Below are 18882 nucleotides of genomic sequence, written 5' to 3'. Positions count from 1 at the left end.
ACATCATGCAGTTTTTAAAAAGCATTCACGTTACTCTTTAACCTTGACGTATTATAATAATGCAAAAAATTCTATTTAAAAATCGCGTTGAATTTCAAATAAAATAAAATTAAAAGATACAATAACCTATAACGACAATTTTTATATGCGTACCTTGATATTATAAAAAGGACTTAAATAGATCAAATATCGAATTCCTTTCCAAGTACTAAAACGATTATAACTTCCTTTCACTTTTACTTATAACAAAATCAAATAAAACAAATTAAAACTTAAAAAAAGATACGAAAATTATGATAGAAACTTACGTCCATGATTATGATGTTATTTATATAATAATAAATTTAAAATCCTAAGGGAAATTCGAGGGCACGTCTCTAACCACTGTTTCCACATCAACACAACACATCAAAAAGCGGATTTCGCTCTATCGCAAACCTTTTACATTAAAACTTAAAAGAAAGGTAAACGTTTTCGTTTGCAAAACTTTCTCTTCTCTGCTCTTAAACAAGTTTATCTAACACATTGATTTTGTTTATTCTTTTATAAACGATTTGAAGCTTAAATTTTTTAAAACGGGATGCGTCATTTTGTGCAATCGACAATCGACACCAGCCGCGAATTTCAATTATCCCCACTAACACTACACGAATAAGTGTGTGTTACAAATTGCTTAAATCCGCCAGGGAAATAAGACGAATATACCAAAAAGATTTTGTAATGCAATAAAAAATTATAATAATAACATTTTCGCTCCTATAAACATATAATGATTTTCACAAGGATCCTTCAAGAAATTAATTGTATAGCGAATTTTGAAAATTATCGATGAAAATTGCGACTTAAAAATTTTTATCAAAACTTCAAATATTGTTTTCTCAAAAATTAAAAGTTATTTTTCAAAACGGGTTGGTTCATTGGAAAGAGGACACTTTTATTAACACTTTGGGAAATTCTCATACTCATATTCCAAGAAATGGATTTTATACGAATTTTTAAAACTTAATCGGCGGAAATTGCAAAATTCGAAAAAATTGTCGATTATTTCAAAAATTTATTTCTGAAAAATTAAAAATGATTTTTCAAAACGGCTTTTTGCATTAAAAAGAGGATATTTTAATTAATAATTGGTGATAGTTTCACAACGATCCTTCAAGAAATTAATTTTATAGCGAATTTTGAAAATTATCGATGAAAATTACAACATCGAAAATTTTATCAAAACTTCAAATATTGTTTTCTCAAAAACTAAAAGCAATTTTTCAAAACGGGTTGGTTCAATGGAAAGAAGACAGTCTTATTAACAGTTTGGGCAATTCTCATACTCATATTCCAAGAAATGGATTTTATACGAATTTTTAAAACTTAATCGGCGGAAATTGTAAAATTCCAAAAAATTGTCGATTATTTCAAAAATTTATTTCCCAAAAATTAAAAGTGATTTTTCAAAACGGCTTTTTGCATTAAAAAGAGGATATTTTAATTAATAATTGGTGATATTTCCACAAGAATCCTTGAAAAAATGAATTTTATAGCGAATTTTGCAAGTTATCGATGAAAATTGCAACATCGAAAATTTTATCAAAACTTCAAATATTGTTTTCTCAAAAACTAAAATCAATTTTTCAAAACGGGTTGGTTCAATGGAAAGAAGACAGTCTTATTAACAGTTTGGGCAATTCTCATACTCATATTCCAAGAAATGGATTTTATACGAATTTTTAAAACTTAATCGGCGGAAATTGTAAAATTCCAAAAAATTGTCGATTATTTCAAAAATTTATTTCCCAAAAATTAAAAGTGATTTTTCAAAACGGTTTTTTGCATTAAAAAGAGGATATTTTAATTAATAATTGGTGATATTTCCACAAGAATCCTTGAAAAAATGAATTTTATAGCGAATTTTGCAAGTTATCGATGCAACATCGAAAATTTTATCAAAACTTCAAATATTGTTTTCTCAAAAACTAAAAGCAATTTTTCAAAACGGGTTGGTTCAATGGAAAGAAGACAGTCTTATTAACAGTTTGGGCAATTCTCATACTCATATTCCAAGAAATGGATTTTATACGAATTTTTAAATCTTAATCGGCGGAAATTTTAAAATTCCAAAAAATTATCGATTATTTCAAAAATTTATTTCCCAAAAATTAAAAGTGATTTTTCAAAACGGCTTCTTCAATTAAAAAGAGGATATTTTAATTAATAATTGGTGATATTTCCACAACGATCCTTCAAAAAATTAATTTTATAGCGAATTTTGCAAGTTATTGATGAAAATTGTAACATCGAAAATTTTATCAAAACTTCAAATATTGTTTTCTCAAAAACTAAAAACTATTTTTCAAAACGGGTTGGTTCATTGGAAAGAGGACAGTTTTATTAACACGTTGGGAAATTTTCATACTCATATTCCAAGAAGTGGATTTTATACGAATTTTTAAAACTTAATCGGCGAAAATTGTAAAATTCGAAGATGTCGAATATTTCAAAAATTTGTGTCTCAAAAACTAAAAGCGATTTTTCATAACGGCTTTTTGCATTAAAAAGAGGACACTTTAATTAATAATTGGTGATATTTCTACAAGGATCCTTCAAGAAATTAATTGTACAGCGAATTTTGGAAATTATCGATGAAAATTGCAACATCGAAAATTTTATCAAAACTTCAAATATTGTTTTCTGGTAAACTAAAAGTAACTATTCAAAACGTGTTGGTTCATTGGAAAGAGGACACTCTTATCAACACTTTGGGAAATTTTCATACTCATATTAGAAGAAGTGGATTTTATACGAATTTTTAAAACTTAATCGGCGAAAATTGTAAAACCTGAAAAAATTGTCGATTATTTCAAAAATTTATTTCTCAAGAACTAAAAGCAATTTGTCATAACGGCTTTTTGCATTAAAAAGAGGATACTTTAATTAATAATTGATGATATTTCCACAAGGATCCTTCAAGAAATTAATTGTATAGCGAATTTTGAAAATTGTCGATGAAAATTGCAACATCGAAAATTTTATCAAAACTTCAAATATTGTTTTCTGAAAAACTAAAAGTAATTATTTAAAATGTATTGTTCATTGGAAAGAAGACACTCTTATTAACACTTTGGAAAATTTTTATACTCATATTCCAAGAAATGGATTTTATACGAATTTTTAAATCTTAATCGGCGAAAATTGTAGAATTCGAAGATGTTGTCGATTATTTCAAAAATTTATTGCTCAAGAACTAAAAGCGATTTTTCATACCGGCTGTTTGCATTAAAAAGAGGATACTTTAATTAATAATTGGTGGTATTTTCACAAGGATGCTTCAAGAAATTAATTGTATAGCAAATTTTGAAAATTATCGATGAAAATTGCAACATCGAAAATTTTATCAAAACTTCAAATATTGTTTTCTGAAAAACTAAAAGTAATTATTCAAAACGTGTTGGTTCATTAGAAAGAGGACACTCTTATTAACACTTAGGGAAATTTTCATACTCATATTCCAAGAAATGGATTTTATATGAATTTTTAAAGCTTAATCGTCGAAGATTGCAAAATTCGAAAAAATTGTCGATCATTTCAAAAACTTATTTTTCATAAACTAAAAATGATTTTTCAAAACGGCTTATTGCATTACAAAGAGGCTCTTTAACTAATAATTGGTGATATTTCCACAAGGATCCTTCAAGAAATTATTTGTAAAGCGAATTTTGAAAGTTATCGATTAAAATAGCAACATCAAAAATATTTCCAAAACTTCAAATATTGTTTTCTCAAAAACTAAAAGTAATAATTCAAAAGGAGATCTGGGCGGCCAAGAAACCGGTCCTCCCCTACCAATTCATTTGTTTTGAAAATGTAAATTTAAATACTCCCTCACAGGACGACTGAAATGGGGAGGCGCTCCATCTAACTGTAGCCACATTCGCCTCACCGTTTGAAGTGGTAAATCCTCGAAAGCATTATCCAAATCAGTCCGCAAGAAATTTAGAAAGTTATGACCATTTACAGCTTCATTAAAAAGACATGGCCCGAATACCTTTGTTCCCATGATGCCGCCCCATACATTAAGTGGCCATCTGTGTTGATGGTCTAATGCTCTCAGATATCTTGGATTTTCATCAGAGTAGTAATGAAAATTGTGACGGTTAACAAATCCATTTTTATGGAAGGTAGCTTCGTCTGTCATCAATACATAATCAAAAAAGGCAGGTTGTTGTTGATTTTTTTCTAACGCCCAACGTAGTATATGGTAAGGATGGAATTTATGTTGTTTAATAATTTTGTTGGTAGTGGATCTCTTAATGCCTAACTGTTGCTTAATTTGTCTGCAAGAAATATGCGGATTCTCTACTACGGCTTGACTAACATTTCATTTTCTGTACTTGCTGCTGTTTTTTCTCTTTGTAATTTTGACTCATAATTTACATTGGCGGTTCTTTCGAATCTTTCCTTAAGTCTTTCGAATGCTAAACAATTTGGATGGCGTTCAGCTTCTGGAAACCTTTGTGCATAAATTCTGCTTGCTAATAAACAATTTTCATCACTTGCACCCAAACAGTAAACCATTTTTATTAATTCATCTTGAATATTATTAGTTTGTACAAATTTAGCAGACTGTCAAATTCAAAGCATTCTTTTGCTTTGTTGTCATCAATTATTATTTTCATAGCCAACCAACAAACATTTTTTGAAATCAAATGGGTATTAAAGTAGAAATTTGTAAAAAGCGTAAATTACTTGATAACTATTGCAAATAGGTAAAGGACATGCTTTATAAAAAAGAAACCTTAACACTTGGCGAATAATTTAAGATAAAAAAATATGAGGCATTCCATTTAAAAAAAATGAGATATAGCTATTTCAAGTTTCTAGTATTGAGTACAATATTACGAATAGCCTGTAGTAGGTTATCAGATTTTTATAGGGGCATGAAGTTACAGTAACTATGCATTAATAATCTACAAAAGACTTGCTTTGTAGGGTCTTAAATAAATTGGGTATGCTTTCTTTTATAGACACGTGCAGACGGAGATTTTTTCACAAAATGTTGAATATTTCAAAAACGGTAAAATTTTGGTATAGGTAATGCTTAACAAAAAGTATGTCGAATTTTAACGGTAATTCAAAAATGTAATAAAATATGGGGTGTTCCATTTAAATTTACGAAGTTGTACCTTGTACTTTGTTTTGCAACACCCTGTATAAACAAAAATATTTTTAAGTTATGCAGCTTCGAGCACCAAACAACTTTATATATAAACATTTTCTTCTAGCGACACCCTGTAAGGAGATATCGTCCGATATCGCACTAATTGGATACCCTGTATATTGGTTTTGTTTGCAAATCCGTATTGTTTGTAATGTATTTAATGCATTCTAAAAGTTTTTCTGCAATTGTCGCAATATCCCAGACCACCAACTATTCTTATTGCTCTTCTTTGTATCACGAAGATTCGCTTAGCCATACTAGAGTGGCCCCAGGCTATTAGTCCATAAGTGATATGAGATTATTGCAGTAAGAACTACACTGTTCGCAGCGCATGAGTGGAAACAGTGACAGATAGGCAAAAAAGCAGCAGAATAAAGAGTCTAGATATAAACCCAGAAACTTGCATTCAGGAATAGGTTCCACCTGGTCATCTGTGCGCAAGGTGAAGACCAGGTTAACTGTCTTACTTGCATTTAGGGTCAGGTTATTGCTATTAAACCAAACCTTAGCTAATTCAAATGTATTACTTTGTACCGCTGTAGCCGCATTCAAACAAGTATTTTCACCTAGTACATTAGGTAGGTCATTGATATAAATAAGATATAAAATAGGACCCAATATGGAACCCTATGGCACACCGTATTTAATATTACTGAGTTTCGAAAGAGACTATTAGTTTATTAAGGATTTCGCGATTTATAATATAATGTAACATCTTTAAAGATATATAACTATTTTTCGTTGTATAGCAATTCTTGAAAATGTTAAATTTTAATTTACGTACTCACTCGCCTGCGCTTTTTCTTCTGACGCATCATCGCCCATAGTGGAAACATACCGGGGGTTATTATTATTCCATTTTCGACCGTCTTTCTCAAAATCCCTTGGCATGCCAACTTCAATAGGAAGTCTCTTTTTGAGGTGACGACTTTTTCCGCTTTCCGAATGTCATCGAATTATTACAATTAATTGACACCATCTTACGTCGTCTTGACATAAGATGGTAGACGTTTGCAAAGTTAAAACGAACACGATTGACAAGAACGTAAAACTAACTTAATTCAATTAAACTCAGTTTTAATTAAATTAATTATCGCTTAATGTAGAAACACTTGACCTCAATAAAAATTAATTAAACTTACTTTTTCCTTTTCGTCCATCGAAATTTTAAAAGTACTTTTGGTTAAACTTATTGTTCAAAGTAAGACGTTTCGTTACCGTATGATAACCATACTGGTATCATTTACTCAATAGTTAAATAAATAACACCTGCATATTTTAGATATTGCGTTAAAAAATTACACATTAGAAAATAACATTTTCAGCTATAAAATAAGAGCACATATATATTATTATTACAATAATTTATTAATTAAATAACAATCCTAGCAAATAAATATCACAATTTGTTCAAATCCACTCGAATGAATCAATTTTTACAAAAAAATATTGAAAATTTAGCGACGAATTTCAAAGCTGCTGAATTGACCACTTTTCGCCTCTTTCTCATTGGAGAAAACCGCTTTATCGATACGTGATGAAGGACTCCCCGTTTTCTCCAACCAACGTTTCCTAATTTAACAAAAAATTAATTTAAAAGATTTAATAAAAAGAGATTTTTGTAATAATTTACATTTGGCTAATTTTTTCTGAGTCGCCCTCTAAAATTCCTTGAACAGTTCCTTTTTCAGTATTCATACACCATCCGGTTAATCCCAACTTTTTAGCTTCTTGTTGAGTATACTACATTAAAAAAATTTAGTTAAAAATAAATTTTAAAAAATTATAAAATTAAATTTAACAAAACTGAATGTAGGCAACACATTTCACACCTGTCATATAAGTCATATAAACGTCAACACAGACTTTATAATTTTATCAAATTCGTTTTCAATATTATATTTATAGAATTGTAATGTTATAGGGACATTAGTTAATGCGAAATTTAAACATAATTTATGATTTACCTTGCGGAAAAACACTCCTACAATTAAAAAGTAAGGTTATGTCAAGTGAATATAATTGAAGGCGATTTATCTCACCTTGTACTCTTCCGTACACCTCAAAATCGACCGATAACTTTCGGCTCATATTATAATTCGTATGATCTGATAGTAAAACACCTAAAACGAATAACCAAAGAGCTTGTATAATAACATTCACCATTCAAGTTTCAAGCTGTCTGATTGATCGAAATGTAAATATTTAAGGGTTGCCAAGAGATGGCGTAATATAATAATAATAACCTGTCAAATATAAAAATAATATGATTACTAAAACGTGTTCAAGTGGTTATTTATACACTAAAAATATTATAATAAATATTATTTTTATCTGTTTATTTAATTTTGTTTAAGTTATCTATTTGGAGGAAACATCAAATTTAATTCATTCTCAAGAGATGGCGCAACGTCACTCATCTGTCATTCGAACTGTCAAATTGAATCATATGTTGTTTGTGGTTATTATTACGCTGTATCTATGACGTTTACATCAAAAACGGTACGTTTATCTGTGATATTATAATAGTTTATTTTGATAAGTAAAATTCGATAGGTTTCATTCATTTTAAGTGAAGGAATCGTGTGTTTGATTTAAATCTTCAGGTGACATTTCGTGACGTAACGTGCCGAAATGAACGAATACGTAGCGGTTTAGAACGGGCGAAGCGGGACGTGGTCTTTACAATTTGGTATTTTAACAACACGAGCAACTGACAGTGTTCTTCTTGACGATACGATGTGAGTACGGGAGTTAAACCATCACCGTAAACGGGTTCCCAAAAATGACGATAACAAGCATGTTGGTGTCTGTAGCCGAACTTTCAAACATACTATCTATTCTGGCGGTGTTTTTCTGTTTTTGCGCCATGATCCTGTTTATTACCAGGTTAGTTTAAATATACCTTGTTTTTGGTTTTTAAATATTTGCTTAAAAATAGACATTCTAGCAAACAATGTTTTTCAACATTATTTGAATGTTACATTTTTAAGGCAATACAAACTTGATTATTAAACATTCCATTTGATACTTTATTTTTTTTAAGTTAATTCATTGTGTTGTGGCTTATCTCTTAATCATGAACAATTTAAAATTCTAATAATAAAGATATCATCGTTTATCTTATAATTATTCTTGGGAAGAAAAGTTATAAAGAAGAATTTGATTTCTTTTCAGCAGTAAAAAATTATAGAAATAATTACTCATTTTATTGTTATGTTGCTAAACAAATTAGTCCCCTTAACATTAAAAAAAGCACTTTATTACTACCTATTACTTAAGAATAATAAAGATGCTAATAAAACTTGTTATGACTCAGAAGATGATAGTAATAATTTAACTGATATTATACTTTGTTAATAATTTTAATATATTACTACAATTTGTTAAATCCTTTTAGAAATATTAAGGTTTTACTTTTCATTTCTTAGATGATTATTTTTAATCATAAGATTTTTTTTACAATAAGATTACGTATAGTTCTTTACATAATTTAATAATGTAGATACAACACACTTTTACTTCTTCGCCTCTACGAAGTAAATAGACCAGTAACTCCAATGATACGGTGACGTAATACTTCGTTGTGCTACTTGAATTTTATTTCTTTTACACTTATTGTGAATCTGAACGACCTTTTTTTACACTTATGTTAGATAAGTTGACACTACATTAAAAAAAATGTTGTGTTGAATTGGAGTAGATAAATTGAATTATTTTTTTTATAATTTTTATATAACTTGAACTAAAATTAAAACTAGAACTAACACTGTGAAAGCCTTCGTACTTATTTTATACAACTTCTGCACATAATATTTTGATTATTTTGAACTCTAACAAATCTATTTTCATGTGCTGTTTTATAATGACATCTATTATTGTTGATACATTACAACTTTATGGCTTCAACCCGACTTTAATTTTTAATATGTTACACCTTGACCGCTTTGCTTTCGTAATCACATTCATTAATTGTATCTTCTACTTCTTTGTTCTTTGCTAAAGCCTTATAAAGACTAGTTCGCATGACCTATACAGAAATCAAACTTCGTACCAAAATTTACATACAGGTGTCCCGAGACTCAACGTCAAGCGGACACCGGGTGAGAGGCCAACCCATACCTGTTCTGGTAAAAATAAGAAAAAAATTCTATATCTCTTAGTTACGTGGTAATAGACATATTTTTGAAAATGTTAAAAATCGTTCCCGTACATCTTCTTCGTATCTTTACGGTCAGAAATGTTCGCAATTTAATAGTGATTTTTCTAATAATGTATTCCTCATGAACCATGCTACTATAGCAGTCACAAATCGAACAACAAAAGTAGTTAGTTTTGCAAGAAAAAGTATCAGTTTGATTGAGTTAAGGTTGAAAGAATTTATGTCTGTTAAGTTTGACACACGATTTCTAAACAAAGGACTAGTACAACACCCTTGGCAAGTTATTTTAAAAGATGGCCTGTTTAGTCAAGATTCCAAAATGGTATAACACTTACCATTTTTCTTTTCCTAAAAAATATTATTGCCTGTTTTTCTGCCAAAAACGCGTTATTTAAAAAATTCATACTTTCTATGTTATCTGTATTTCCTCCAAAATGATTTAACAACTTTGTTAGAAGATGTGCTACTCAATATCTACAGAGAAATGTGGTTTGAACAAGATGGTTGCCCAGCTCATTATGCTTGTCCTGTACGGGATTGCATACAGAATACCCAGAAAGATGGATTGGGCGTCGTGGTTCGATTACTTGGCCTCCTCATTCTCTGGGTCTAAATCCCCTTGATTTTCTAATTAGGATTGCATAAAAGAAACAGTGTATTAAAAATCGATTGAAAATCTTGCCGAACTGCGCCACAATATTTATACAGCAGCAGAAGAAATAAATACAAAGAGATTTGCACAACTAGTAAAAAGATGTTTTCTGTGACGATGCAGAGCTTGTATTAGTGCCGACGGTAAATAATTTGAGCATTTGCCTTAGTTTTAAGAAAATAATGCTATAAAATTTATAATAAATAAATTTGTTTGTTTAATTGTGTCTTTAGGTTAACTTTATTTGAAAGAGTCTTTTTGCAAGACATACGGGCAACCATCTTGTTGAAACCACATTTTGTAGTTCGTAGATATTGACTGGCACATCTTCTAGCAAAGTTAAGAGGAAATAAAATGTAAATACAAATAACATACAAAAGTATGAATTTTTTAAATAACGTGTTTTTTGCAGAAAAACAGGCAATAATATTTTTTATGATAACAAAAATGGCAAGTGTTGTACCATTTTGGAAACTTGACTAAACAGGCCATCTTTTAAAATTACTTACCAAGGGTGTTGTACTACTCCTTTTTTTAGAAATCGTGTGTCAAACTTGATAGACATAAATTCTTTCAACCTTAACTCAATCAAATTAATATATTTTTTTGCAAAACTAACGATTTTTGTTGTTTGATTTGTGACTTCTACAGTAGTATGGTTCATAAGGAATACATTATTTACAAAATCGCTATTAAATTGCGAACATTTCTGACCATAGTACCTAAAGATATGATGTACAGGACCGATTTTTAACGTTTTCAAAAATATGTCTATTACTACTTAACTAAGAGACATGGAATTTTTTTCTCATTTTTACCAGAACAGGTATGGGTTGGCCTCTCACCCGGTGCCCGCTTGACGTTGAGTTTCGGGACAGCCTGTATATATAGGAGCCCCCAACCAAAGCCTTTAATGACAACTAACGAAAAATTTGAGATTGAGTTCATCGATTTCCTACAAGGATATAAATGGTTATTGAAGTATTTTGCGTAACTTGTAATTTGGTTATCTTTATGATTTGTTTTTTATTCTTTACAAAAAACTCTCCACCATAGTTAACTAGGTCTTTGAAAAATCGTTTATGATACTTTATATAATTCAATACAACCTTCTATTATTTCAACAACAATATGGCTTTCTTCATGGCCGAGCTGTAGATACTAATCTGGTATTCAACAAAAAATACTTTTGTATGAATGATTCCGTAGTACAAGTAAATGCGAAAACTGATCTGGGGGCCGATATAGGATCTGATCATAATCCAGTAGTGACTAATATACGACTAAGCTGATGGTAATGCCAAAGAGAGGGGTGGGAAAGAGAATTGACCTGGGAATCCTGAGGGAGGAAAGAGCTAGACCAGCTACGTCCGAACAACGGAACAGAGAGCTGTGAATACTGAAATCAAGCTTAAAAAATGATAAGTTAGATATAGAAAACATCTGGAGCAGTATTAAAGATATAGTTGTAGGAGTAATAAACAGAAATCTATAGAACCAAGAGTGAGGAAGAAGAAAGAATGGATGGCTCAGGAGATTCCGAATTTGATGGACAAGAGGAGAGAAGCCAACAATCATCAGGAGGGAGTATAAGAGATTGAATGGGAAATTGAGAGGAAGATCAGGGCGGCAAACGAGAACTAGATGAGGGACAAATGTGAGGAAATCGAGGAACTTCAACGCAAGAATGACATACACATCATGCATAAGGAAATAAAAAGAATACTGCGCGTTAATAAGAAAATGCCAAGTGTGTTGGAGAACTCGGATGGCAGAGTGATTTATGGGGAGAAGGAGAGGGTGGAGCAGTGGGAGAGGTATGTTCGGAACGTGTTCGCGGACGAAAGACACCATTGATGGACCTACAGAGGGACCTGAAATAGTAAGGAGTGAGATTGTACACGCGATTAACCAGCTGAAAAATAATAAAAGTCCCGATCGGATAATCTCAGAGATGTTTAGGCTGATAAGTGAGGGAAATGTGGACCTGTTCTTGATGTTGTTTAACGTGATATATAGGTCAAGTAAAATTCTACAAGACTGGCTCGAGTCAATTTTTATACCGATGTCCAAGAAGCAAAGACATGTAACGATTACTTATAAGTTTAATGAGCCACGCCCTTAAAATCCTGTTGAAAATTATACACTGGCTTTATATCATTGGCTCTGAACAGTTTGACTTTCGAAAGGAGCTGGACACGAGAAAGGCTCTGTTTAGTCTGCAAGTTCTCTCACAAAAATGTTATGACAAGAGCAAATAGGACATGCAAGCAGTTCAATATGGCCATAAACATCGGTAAAACGAAAGTAATGCTAATATCGCGCAATTTCAAACGTTTCCATGCCTGTCAGGGTGGATGGAGTGAGATGGAACCTTGTAAGAAGATACCTGGGTTGTTGGATCGACTCGAGACTTGATAATCACATGGAAGTAAAATCTAGAGTGGAGCAAGCGAGTCAAAATTTCATTGCATTCAGGAAAGTACTGTGCGATGAACGATTAGACGTCGCTATAGGTACGGCTGAAACTCACAAAGTGTTATGCATGGTGAACTCTGCTATACGGAGTGGAAACTTGGACTCTCAAGACTGTCAGTATGAATCATATAGAAGCATTTAAAATGTGGACGTACTAAAGAATTCTAAAGATCCCATGGACGTCGCACACGAGCAGCAAGTAAGTGCTGTGAAGGTTGAACAAAGATGGAGGGGCAAACGTGGACTGGAATTAGACAGGTTTAAACTTTGAGGATCTTATCAGAGACCTTTGCGGACGTGAACGCTAACCTTCGATAGCGAAGATGAATGAAAATTGGCACGTCGACGCTATTTATACTGATTTTAGCAAAGCCTTTGACAAGCTGAATTATTGGGTGCTCCTGGCCAAACTGGTTATAAGATATCTTTCGGCCTACTGTTGTGGTTGGTAACTTATGTTTCGGATAGATATCAAGGTGTAAAAATTAATAATAACATATCTAACATTACTTTAGTCACTTCATGGTAGTCACTTAGGCCCAGGCCTGTTCATAGTGCTTTGCTGCTTTATGCTGATGATGGATTGTTAAATATTCTCGTAAGTTCAATCCACTTCTCACTGTCAAAGATTACAAATTGGTCTAGGCAGATTACAAATTGATTGCTTAAAAAAATTTCTTCGTTTCTTATTAAGATGTTTTCTCCATTATTGAAGGTTGGCGATAATTTCGGCAGAGTGCTCATGTTTTCTGCTGTTCTTAACCCATTTAGTCCCAAGCTGCTTTATGTTTAAAAAAATTGATTTTTTATACTTTTCCTTAAGATAAGATGGAATGAAGAGTATAAAAATGTACACAGGTGTTTGAAACAAAAAATTGTTTTTGAGATATGAGATGGTGCAAAAATGCACCACTGGTAAGATAAGTGAACAACAGCACACAAAAATTTTGATTATCATTTATTAACTAAGTAATAAATTAGTCGTAAAATAATACTAATACAACATTATATTAACAAATACCAACTTTAGTATAAAGTTTAATATAAAAAATATTTAAACTAAAATTGGTGCAAAAACGCACCAATGGGATTAACAGTATAACGATTTATTGTGATAGTCCGTAAAACACTCTACATGTAAATGAACATTACACTTACTTCACATATGTATAGTATGTTTATGGCATATTTTACATCTTCTACGAGCTTTAGAGTCGTGATTCTTTATTAAATGGTCATTGGAAGATTGAAATTTTCTGTTTGACCTCGTGTTTCGTTCAGTATTAGGTGTTGCGTTTTCATATTTCATTAGCCGAACTGCAATATGTGATTTAAAATCCAATTGTGCCATTTTAGTATTATTGACAGTATTGTATAATTTCCACGCGTTTATTATGACACTATCCAATGAATTAATAAATAGTGGCCACCACCACTTCTTTCCTAATACTCTTGTTCTATAGTTGGCTATTCCGTTATCGTGTAAATCTACACCACCCATGAATTTATTATATTCTGATACCGCATAAGGTTGATTAACTAGTGTTTCCTTTCTTTTTCTTTCTGTTGCACCTCTTAATTGATTGTATTGGCTCCACATTCAAATGGTTAGTAATTACAGTGACAACGGAGTTATCTTTCCATCGTACTAAAGAAATTTTTGAACAGGTATCATAAGTTGTATCAAAAAAACCTCTTTCCTTCTTTGAAGTACATTTTATGTTTTCTAACGGACAATTTTTCGTTCTGTTATCGCGTACAGTACCGGTAGCAAAAAAACCTTTATTTTTCAATTCAACAAACAAATCAAACGATGAAAAAAGATTGTCAAAAAATATCCGCTGAACATGAGGATTTTTCACTACAGGGAGTAATTGCATAACTACTTCACCACCCAAGCCTAATTTTGATTTTCCCGTTTTCATTGCGGCTCCAGCGTAAGGTTCAATGTGAAATAAATATCCGTCAGATGAACATAAACACCAAAGTTTGAAACCGAATCTTACCGGTTTCCCCTTGATAAACATTTTACATGAATGGCGCCCAAAATATGGAACCATTTGTTCATCAATAAATAAATTGTGACTAAAAACACCAAATTGTAATTTTTTTTTGTTTATAAGCTGAAGGAATGCTCGTATTTTTGCAAATTTATCAGATGGATCTAATAGACTGTTATCTGATAAATAAAGGTTTCGTTTTATGTTCTGAAATGTATTACGACTCATGATCTTTTTGACAATTTCGACCCCTTTGTCTTCTTCATTAGACCAAAACATAGGAATTGTTGGTAATGTGTGATATCCAGAAAGTAAAACAATACCTAAAAATTTTAATAATTGTTCTTTGTCTAAACGAAAGTTTGGTCGATTATTGTCGTCTGCGTATTTTAAAGAAAAGTTAATAATTAAATTTAGCATTTCATCATGGAAATATAAAAAAAATAATTCCAAAGGCGTCTTTTCCACAAGTTTTTCTTGAAGAACATCATGATCTAAAGATTCGATTGATAATGCGGAGTGTGTGTAATCGATCTGACTTTTTTTCCATTTTATATCAAATCTATTTTCTTTTTCCTTCATAAGACGGCGTTGTTTCACCGCGAGGAACTCATCGTCTGAGGAATTGTATTCGTCTGCATTGGGTACTTGTACCTCGTAAGTACCGGCGATGTCTATGTCCTGAGGACAATTCATAAAAGTTAAATTTTCGTCGTCTATACACTCCTCATGTGTTAGGTAGTCAACCGGAGGAGGAAAATAAACAGCATCCACGACGGCTAAAGTCAATATCGAATAAAAATAAATTTTAAACCACAACAAAATAATATAAGAATTACCTCCCTTTCTCTCTATTTCCAGTTCATTAACAATTTCTTCTAGAGAAGCATCTCATTCCCTTTTTGTGAGAAACCGAGACATTTTGCACAAAAACACACTCTTAACGCAGTATTCCATAAATGACTAAATTCGTTCGGAAATTCACCTAACAGACGCGTTTAAACTGGTTTCAAATAATACGAAAGATGATGCAATCCTTATATCTCTTCATATATCGTCCCAATGGTGCGTTTTTGCACCATTAATGTTTCAAGTCGTATTTTCAGAATCCATATTTTTATTTCGCGTTTCAAGATATATATGAGGAAAGTATGCACTAACAACTTGCAAATGAAAAAATTTTGAAGAATTTTATGCACTAAAAATAGTTTTATTTTCATTGTATATTTTGAACAGAAATGTTCAATAGAAAAGAATTGATGTAAATATGGTTTAAATAGCAAGAATTATGAAATATTTTGATATGTATAGCCTAACAACCTTATACTGTTATCGTACAAACAGCTAACACCTTTAAATTTGGAAATGTATGGCTGTAAAATAATTTTAAAAACGCTGGCGCGTTTTTACACCAGTGGGACTAAATGGGTTAATAATGAATGGATGTCAATGCCTGTTCGTCCCTTACATTTTTCAAATACGACCACTTTCTCCTCCCTGGACCCCTTTTTTCTTCAACCTTCCCTTCCATTATGTCGTAGACAGTTGTATTTCTTCTCTCTATAAATATGTCTTATTGTTAGATAATTTGTTTTCCGGGTTTTACCATATTTAGAAGTTCTCCGTCAGTTCCCTTCCTTCTTAGCAACTTATTATTGGTGGCGTACTCTGCCTAAGAAATCTTCAGCATTCTTCAGTAAACCCACTATTCAAAGGCTTTTATCCGCTTCATACCATCAATTCCTAGAGTTCATGCTTCCACTTCGTATAACAATATCGAATAGATATACGTTTTCACAAATCGGCATCGCACATACAGTGATAAGGTGGAATTTGTTAGGAAATGTTTTGATTTGTTTCTTGGGTTACATTCATCTGCGGTTCTGTTCTTTTGTCATCAAAGAACGTAATTTTGTTCAATTAAATTACGACAAATGACCTTTTATTAATCTATATTGCATTAAAACTTTATTTATGGCTTATAGTAACAGTGTTCTTGGTTATGCTTCGGTTTTGTGGAACCCTGTGTATGCATATGTTGACCGTTTCGCTTTACAGAGAAAATTTATAGTTCAACTTACCTTGTTGTATCTACACGCAAAGATGTAGTTTTTGGGTTTGAGATCGTTGCGGGGACATCGAGTGATCTCTATTGTGATATTTCTGCATAAATTGATCAACGGATCAGTTGACTCGCCTGAACTTGTGAAACAAATTTCTTTTGCTATTCCGAATTACGCCACACGAGATCAATGTTTGTTCCGACTTCCTCAATTATAATTCCTCGATGCCGCGGATGATGCAAACTTACAATCGTCGCTGCTCAAAGTAACATTTTCACTTTATCGCTTCCATCGTTCCACAAAGTTTTAATAAACTTAACAATTTGTCAATGACTATTCAGTTCTAATTCGACTTCAACTTTGGTGTGTAGTATTAACATCTGCAAAGGTAGTTTACTTTTAAGTTTATTTGTACTTACTATTATACACTTATATATGTATATACTATTAGTATGTAGTATTGAATAGTATTATTTTTTATGTTTTGTTCAACTGTGTATGTTAATGTGAATAGTACTGTAATTCCAGAGTTTCTTTTTGTTTTTTTATTTTTGTCTTTTGTACCATTTTGATTGTCACTTTAATGCAATCCACGATAATATTAAATCCTTTAATTATTCAGGTTTGTTGAAAACTTTAATATCTTGATCCTTTTTTGGCATCGCGTTATACCCTCGTGGGCGTGAAAGTAACTTTGTCGCATCGCGTTGACGAATGAACCTTGAGAATGACATTGCAGTTGATACAATTGCACGACAAAAGCTTGCTTCTTTGTTAATTAATATATCAATCGGCTCTTTATTCCCGTGAATAGTTCCGAAGATAAATACTAAACTAAAAAATGCTTCTATTTCTTCTTTGATTATTTTTCCTATATTTTTATGCTCGCTTTACTTTGGGCTGGTGAGAACCATTATCTTCTTGTTACTTCTTTATTTTCCGTTGTCCACTTACTATCTTCGCTGTCACTTTGTGCTAATTTATCACAATACGTCACACTCATCAGTTTCAATAATTACTATAGTTATATTAAATAATTCTTTATTTAACCCATTTGGACGAAAGGTTTTTTTTAATTTTTGTAAAAACGTTAAAAAATAAATGTTACATGCTTATCTCTTTTTTTAATTTTAGCAAATTGCCTCGTACAGGGTCCAAATGGATTAATAATATCTTTAAAAATATACTGATCTCTCTTCTTTTCGTTCTTTCATTAAGATAAAGTTTTGTGCTTTCTATTATAAATTATTAAACCTCTTGAGATGCGTATGTTCAGTTTTCATGCCATCTCTTAGGTGTTGTCCCAGGAAATTTCTTCGATGTGGGTTTTTCTTCCTTTGCCCACTTCGTCCATTTATCGCCTTTCATTTTATTGATATGGTCTCTTAAGTATCTTCGTTTTGATCTTGTGAATCTAATAACATTCGCGATAACTAGCTCTTCTTGTATTCCTCCTAATCTGTAATTCTCTAACCTATCATAATGGTCTCATTTCTATACAACCATACTTTTTGTTTTTGAAGTCTCTGATCGAGATGATTTGTAATTGAAACTTTACCTTCTGTTGACATGTGTTTATGTCTTCCACAGTCTCTTAAGTAGCCTGACATTCTTGTCGGTTCAGTTATTTTCCTTATCTTGCATGTGGTATTCAGTAGTTATAGTTCTGTAGTTGTCAGGGTAATTTTTATTTTCCTTATAATGAAAGAACATACTAAAGAAAGCGTGAAGTACCGTTGATTCATCTAAGAAACCTCGTTAATCAATAAGCTGAGGCTTGCATACCCCAGTCATCATTTTATAGTCAGCATTTTATACTAAACATTTTTTATGTCTTAAGAAGTTCGACGGATAGAGATTTCCTCGTAAATTTTACCAAATACGTTTTCGGAAGACTGTGGAGGAGTTTTTAATAGTAAATCGATGGAATATGGAAAATAAAAGTTTGTGTTCGGAAAGACTATATTCGAAAAAACCAGCTTTGGGCATCTGGGCATTCGAGTTGCAAACCATTCTAATACCTGTTTGGAGGTAGGGATGTCTTATGACTAACTAAATTTGTACATGGTAATTTTTTATGCTCTGACAACCGCTGCCGTTTGTTTTTTCATTAAGTACTTAATCGCTTAACAACCACCAGACATCAAACAATATACAAGAACAGTTAGTGTGTTTTCGAAATATTTGTAGTGAGCCATTACCATGGGGCACGGTAAATAATGATGGGATGTATAAAGATATCCAAAAGACCAAGTCGTGTATTTAAAATTTTCCTTTGTGAGAAAGAGTCAAAAACGAGACGTGGGGTTTAATGATTA

The 18882-nt window shown here is 31.7% G+C and overlaps 3 protein-coding genes across 4 annotated transcripts in view; 1 reads left to right on the top strand and 2 right to left on the bottom strand.

The window, feature by feature from the left end:
• Positions 1–6556: 6556 nt before the first annotated feature.
• Positions 6557–7427, bottom strand: LOC111415920 (acylphosphatase-2-like). Its single transcript, XM_023047818.2, has 4 exons — positions 7252–7427; positions 7177–7193; positions 6843–6952; positions 6557–6781 (listed from the first exon to the last, which is right to left on the bottom strand). Exons 1-4 carry the CDS (start codon positions 7373–7375, stop codon positions 6667–6669), a joined length of 366 nt encoding a protein of 121 aa, XP_022903586.2. The 5' UTR covers positions 7376–7427; the 3' UTR covers positions 6557–6666.
• A 311-nt stretch (positions 7428–7738) lies between these two features.
• LOC111420161 (cell growth regulator with RING finger domain protein 1-like) overlaps positions 7739–18882 on the top strand; it is a 78565-nt gene continuing 67421 nt past the window's right edge. The window contains exon 1 of the mRNA XM_071197253.1: positions 7739–8098. Within this exon, the coding sequence (XP_071053354.1) occupies positions 7995–8098 (104 nt within the window). The 5' untranslated portion in view covers positions 7739–7994. The remainder of the gene's footprint in view (positions 8099–18882) is intronic.
• Positions 10636–17260, bottom strand: LOC139430371 (piggyBac transposable element-derived protein 3-like). 2 transcript variants are annotated; one of them, XM_071197252.1, is made up of 4 exons: positions 17010–17260; positions 16583–16944; positions 15341–16524; positions 10636–15280 (listed from the first exon to the last, which is right to left on the bottom strand). In XM_071197252.1, the coding sequence occupies exon 4, from the start codon at positions 15195–15197 to the stop codon at positions 14037–14039; it is 1161 nt and encodes a 386-aa protein (XP_071053353.1). In that variant the 5' UTR covers positions 15198–15280; positions 15341–16524; positions 16583–16944; positions 17010–17260; the 3' UTR covers positions 10636–14036. The 2 variants fall into 2 exon arrangements, with proteins under 2 accessions (XP_071053353.1, XP_071053352.1); XM_071197251.1 differs by having other exon boundaries at positions 10636–16524.

This window comes from Onthophagus taurus, chromosome 7 (assembly GCF_036711975.1).
Source record: "Onthophagus taurus isolate NC chromosome 7, IU_Otau_3.0, whole genome shotgun sequence".
In the NCBI taxonomy this organism is placed as follows: Eukaryota; Metazoa; Arthropoda; class Insecta; order Coleoptera; family Scarabaeidae; genus Onthophagus; species Onthophagus taurus.
This window is presented reverse-complemented; position numbering and strand designations above follow the sequence as displayed.

Coding starts and splice junctions, on each gene's coding strand:
- LOC111415920 (XM_023047818.2), bottom strand. CDS start 7,375: ATGGTGAATGTTATTATACAAGCTCTTTGGTTATTCGTTTTAGGTGTT. Junction 6,782..6,842: donor TCAGAAAAAATTAGCCAAAT/GTAAATTATTAC, acceptor TTGTTAAATTAG/GAAACGTTGGTTGGAGAAAA.
- LOC139430371 (XM_071197251.1), bottom strand. CDS start 15,197: ATGAATTGTCCTCAGGACATAGACATCGCCGGTACTTACGAGGTACAA.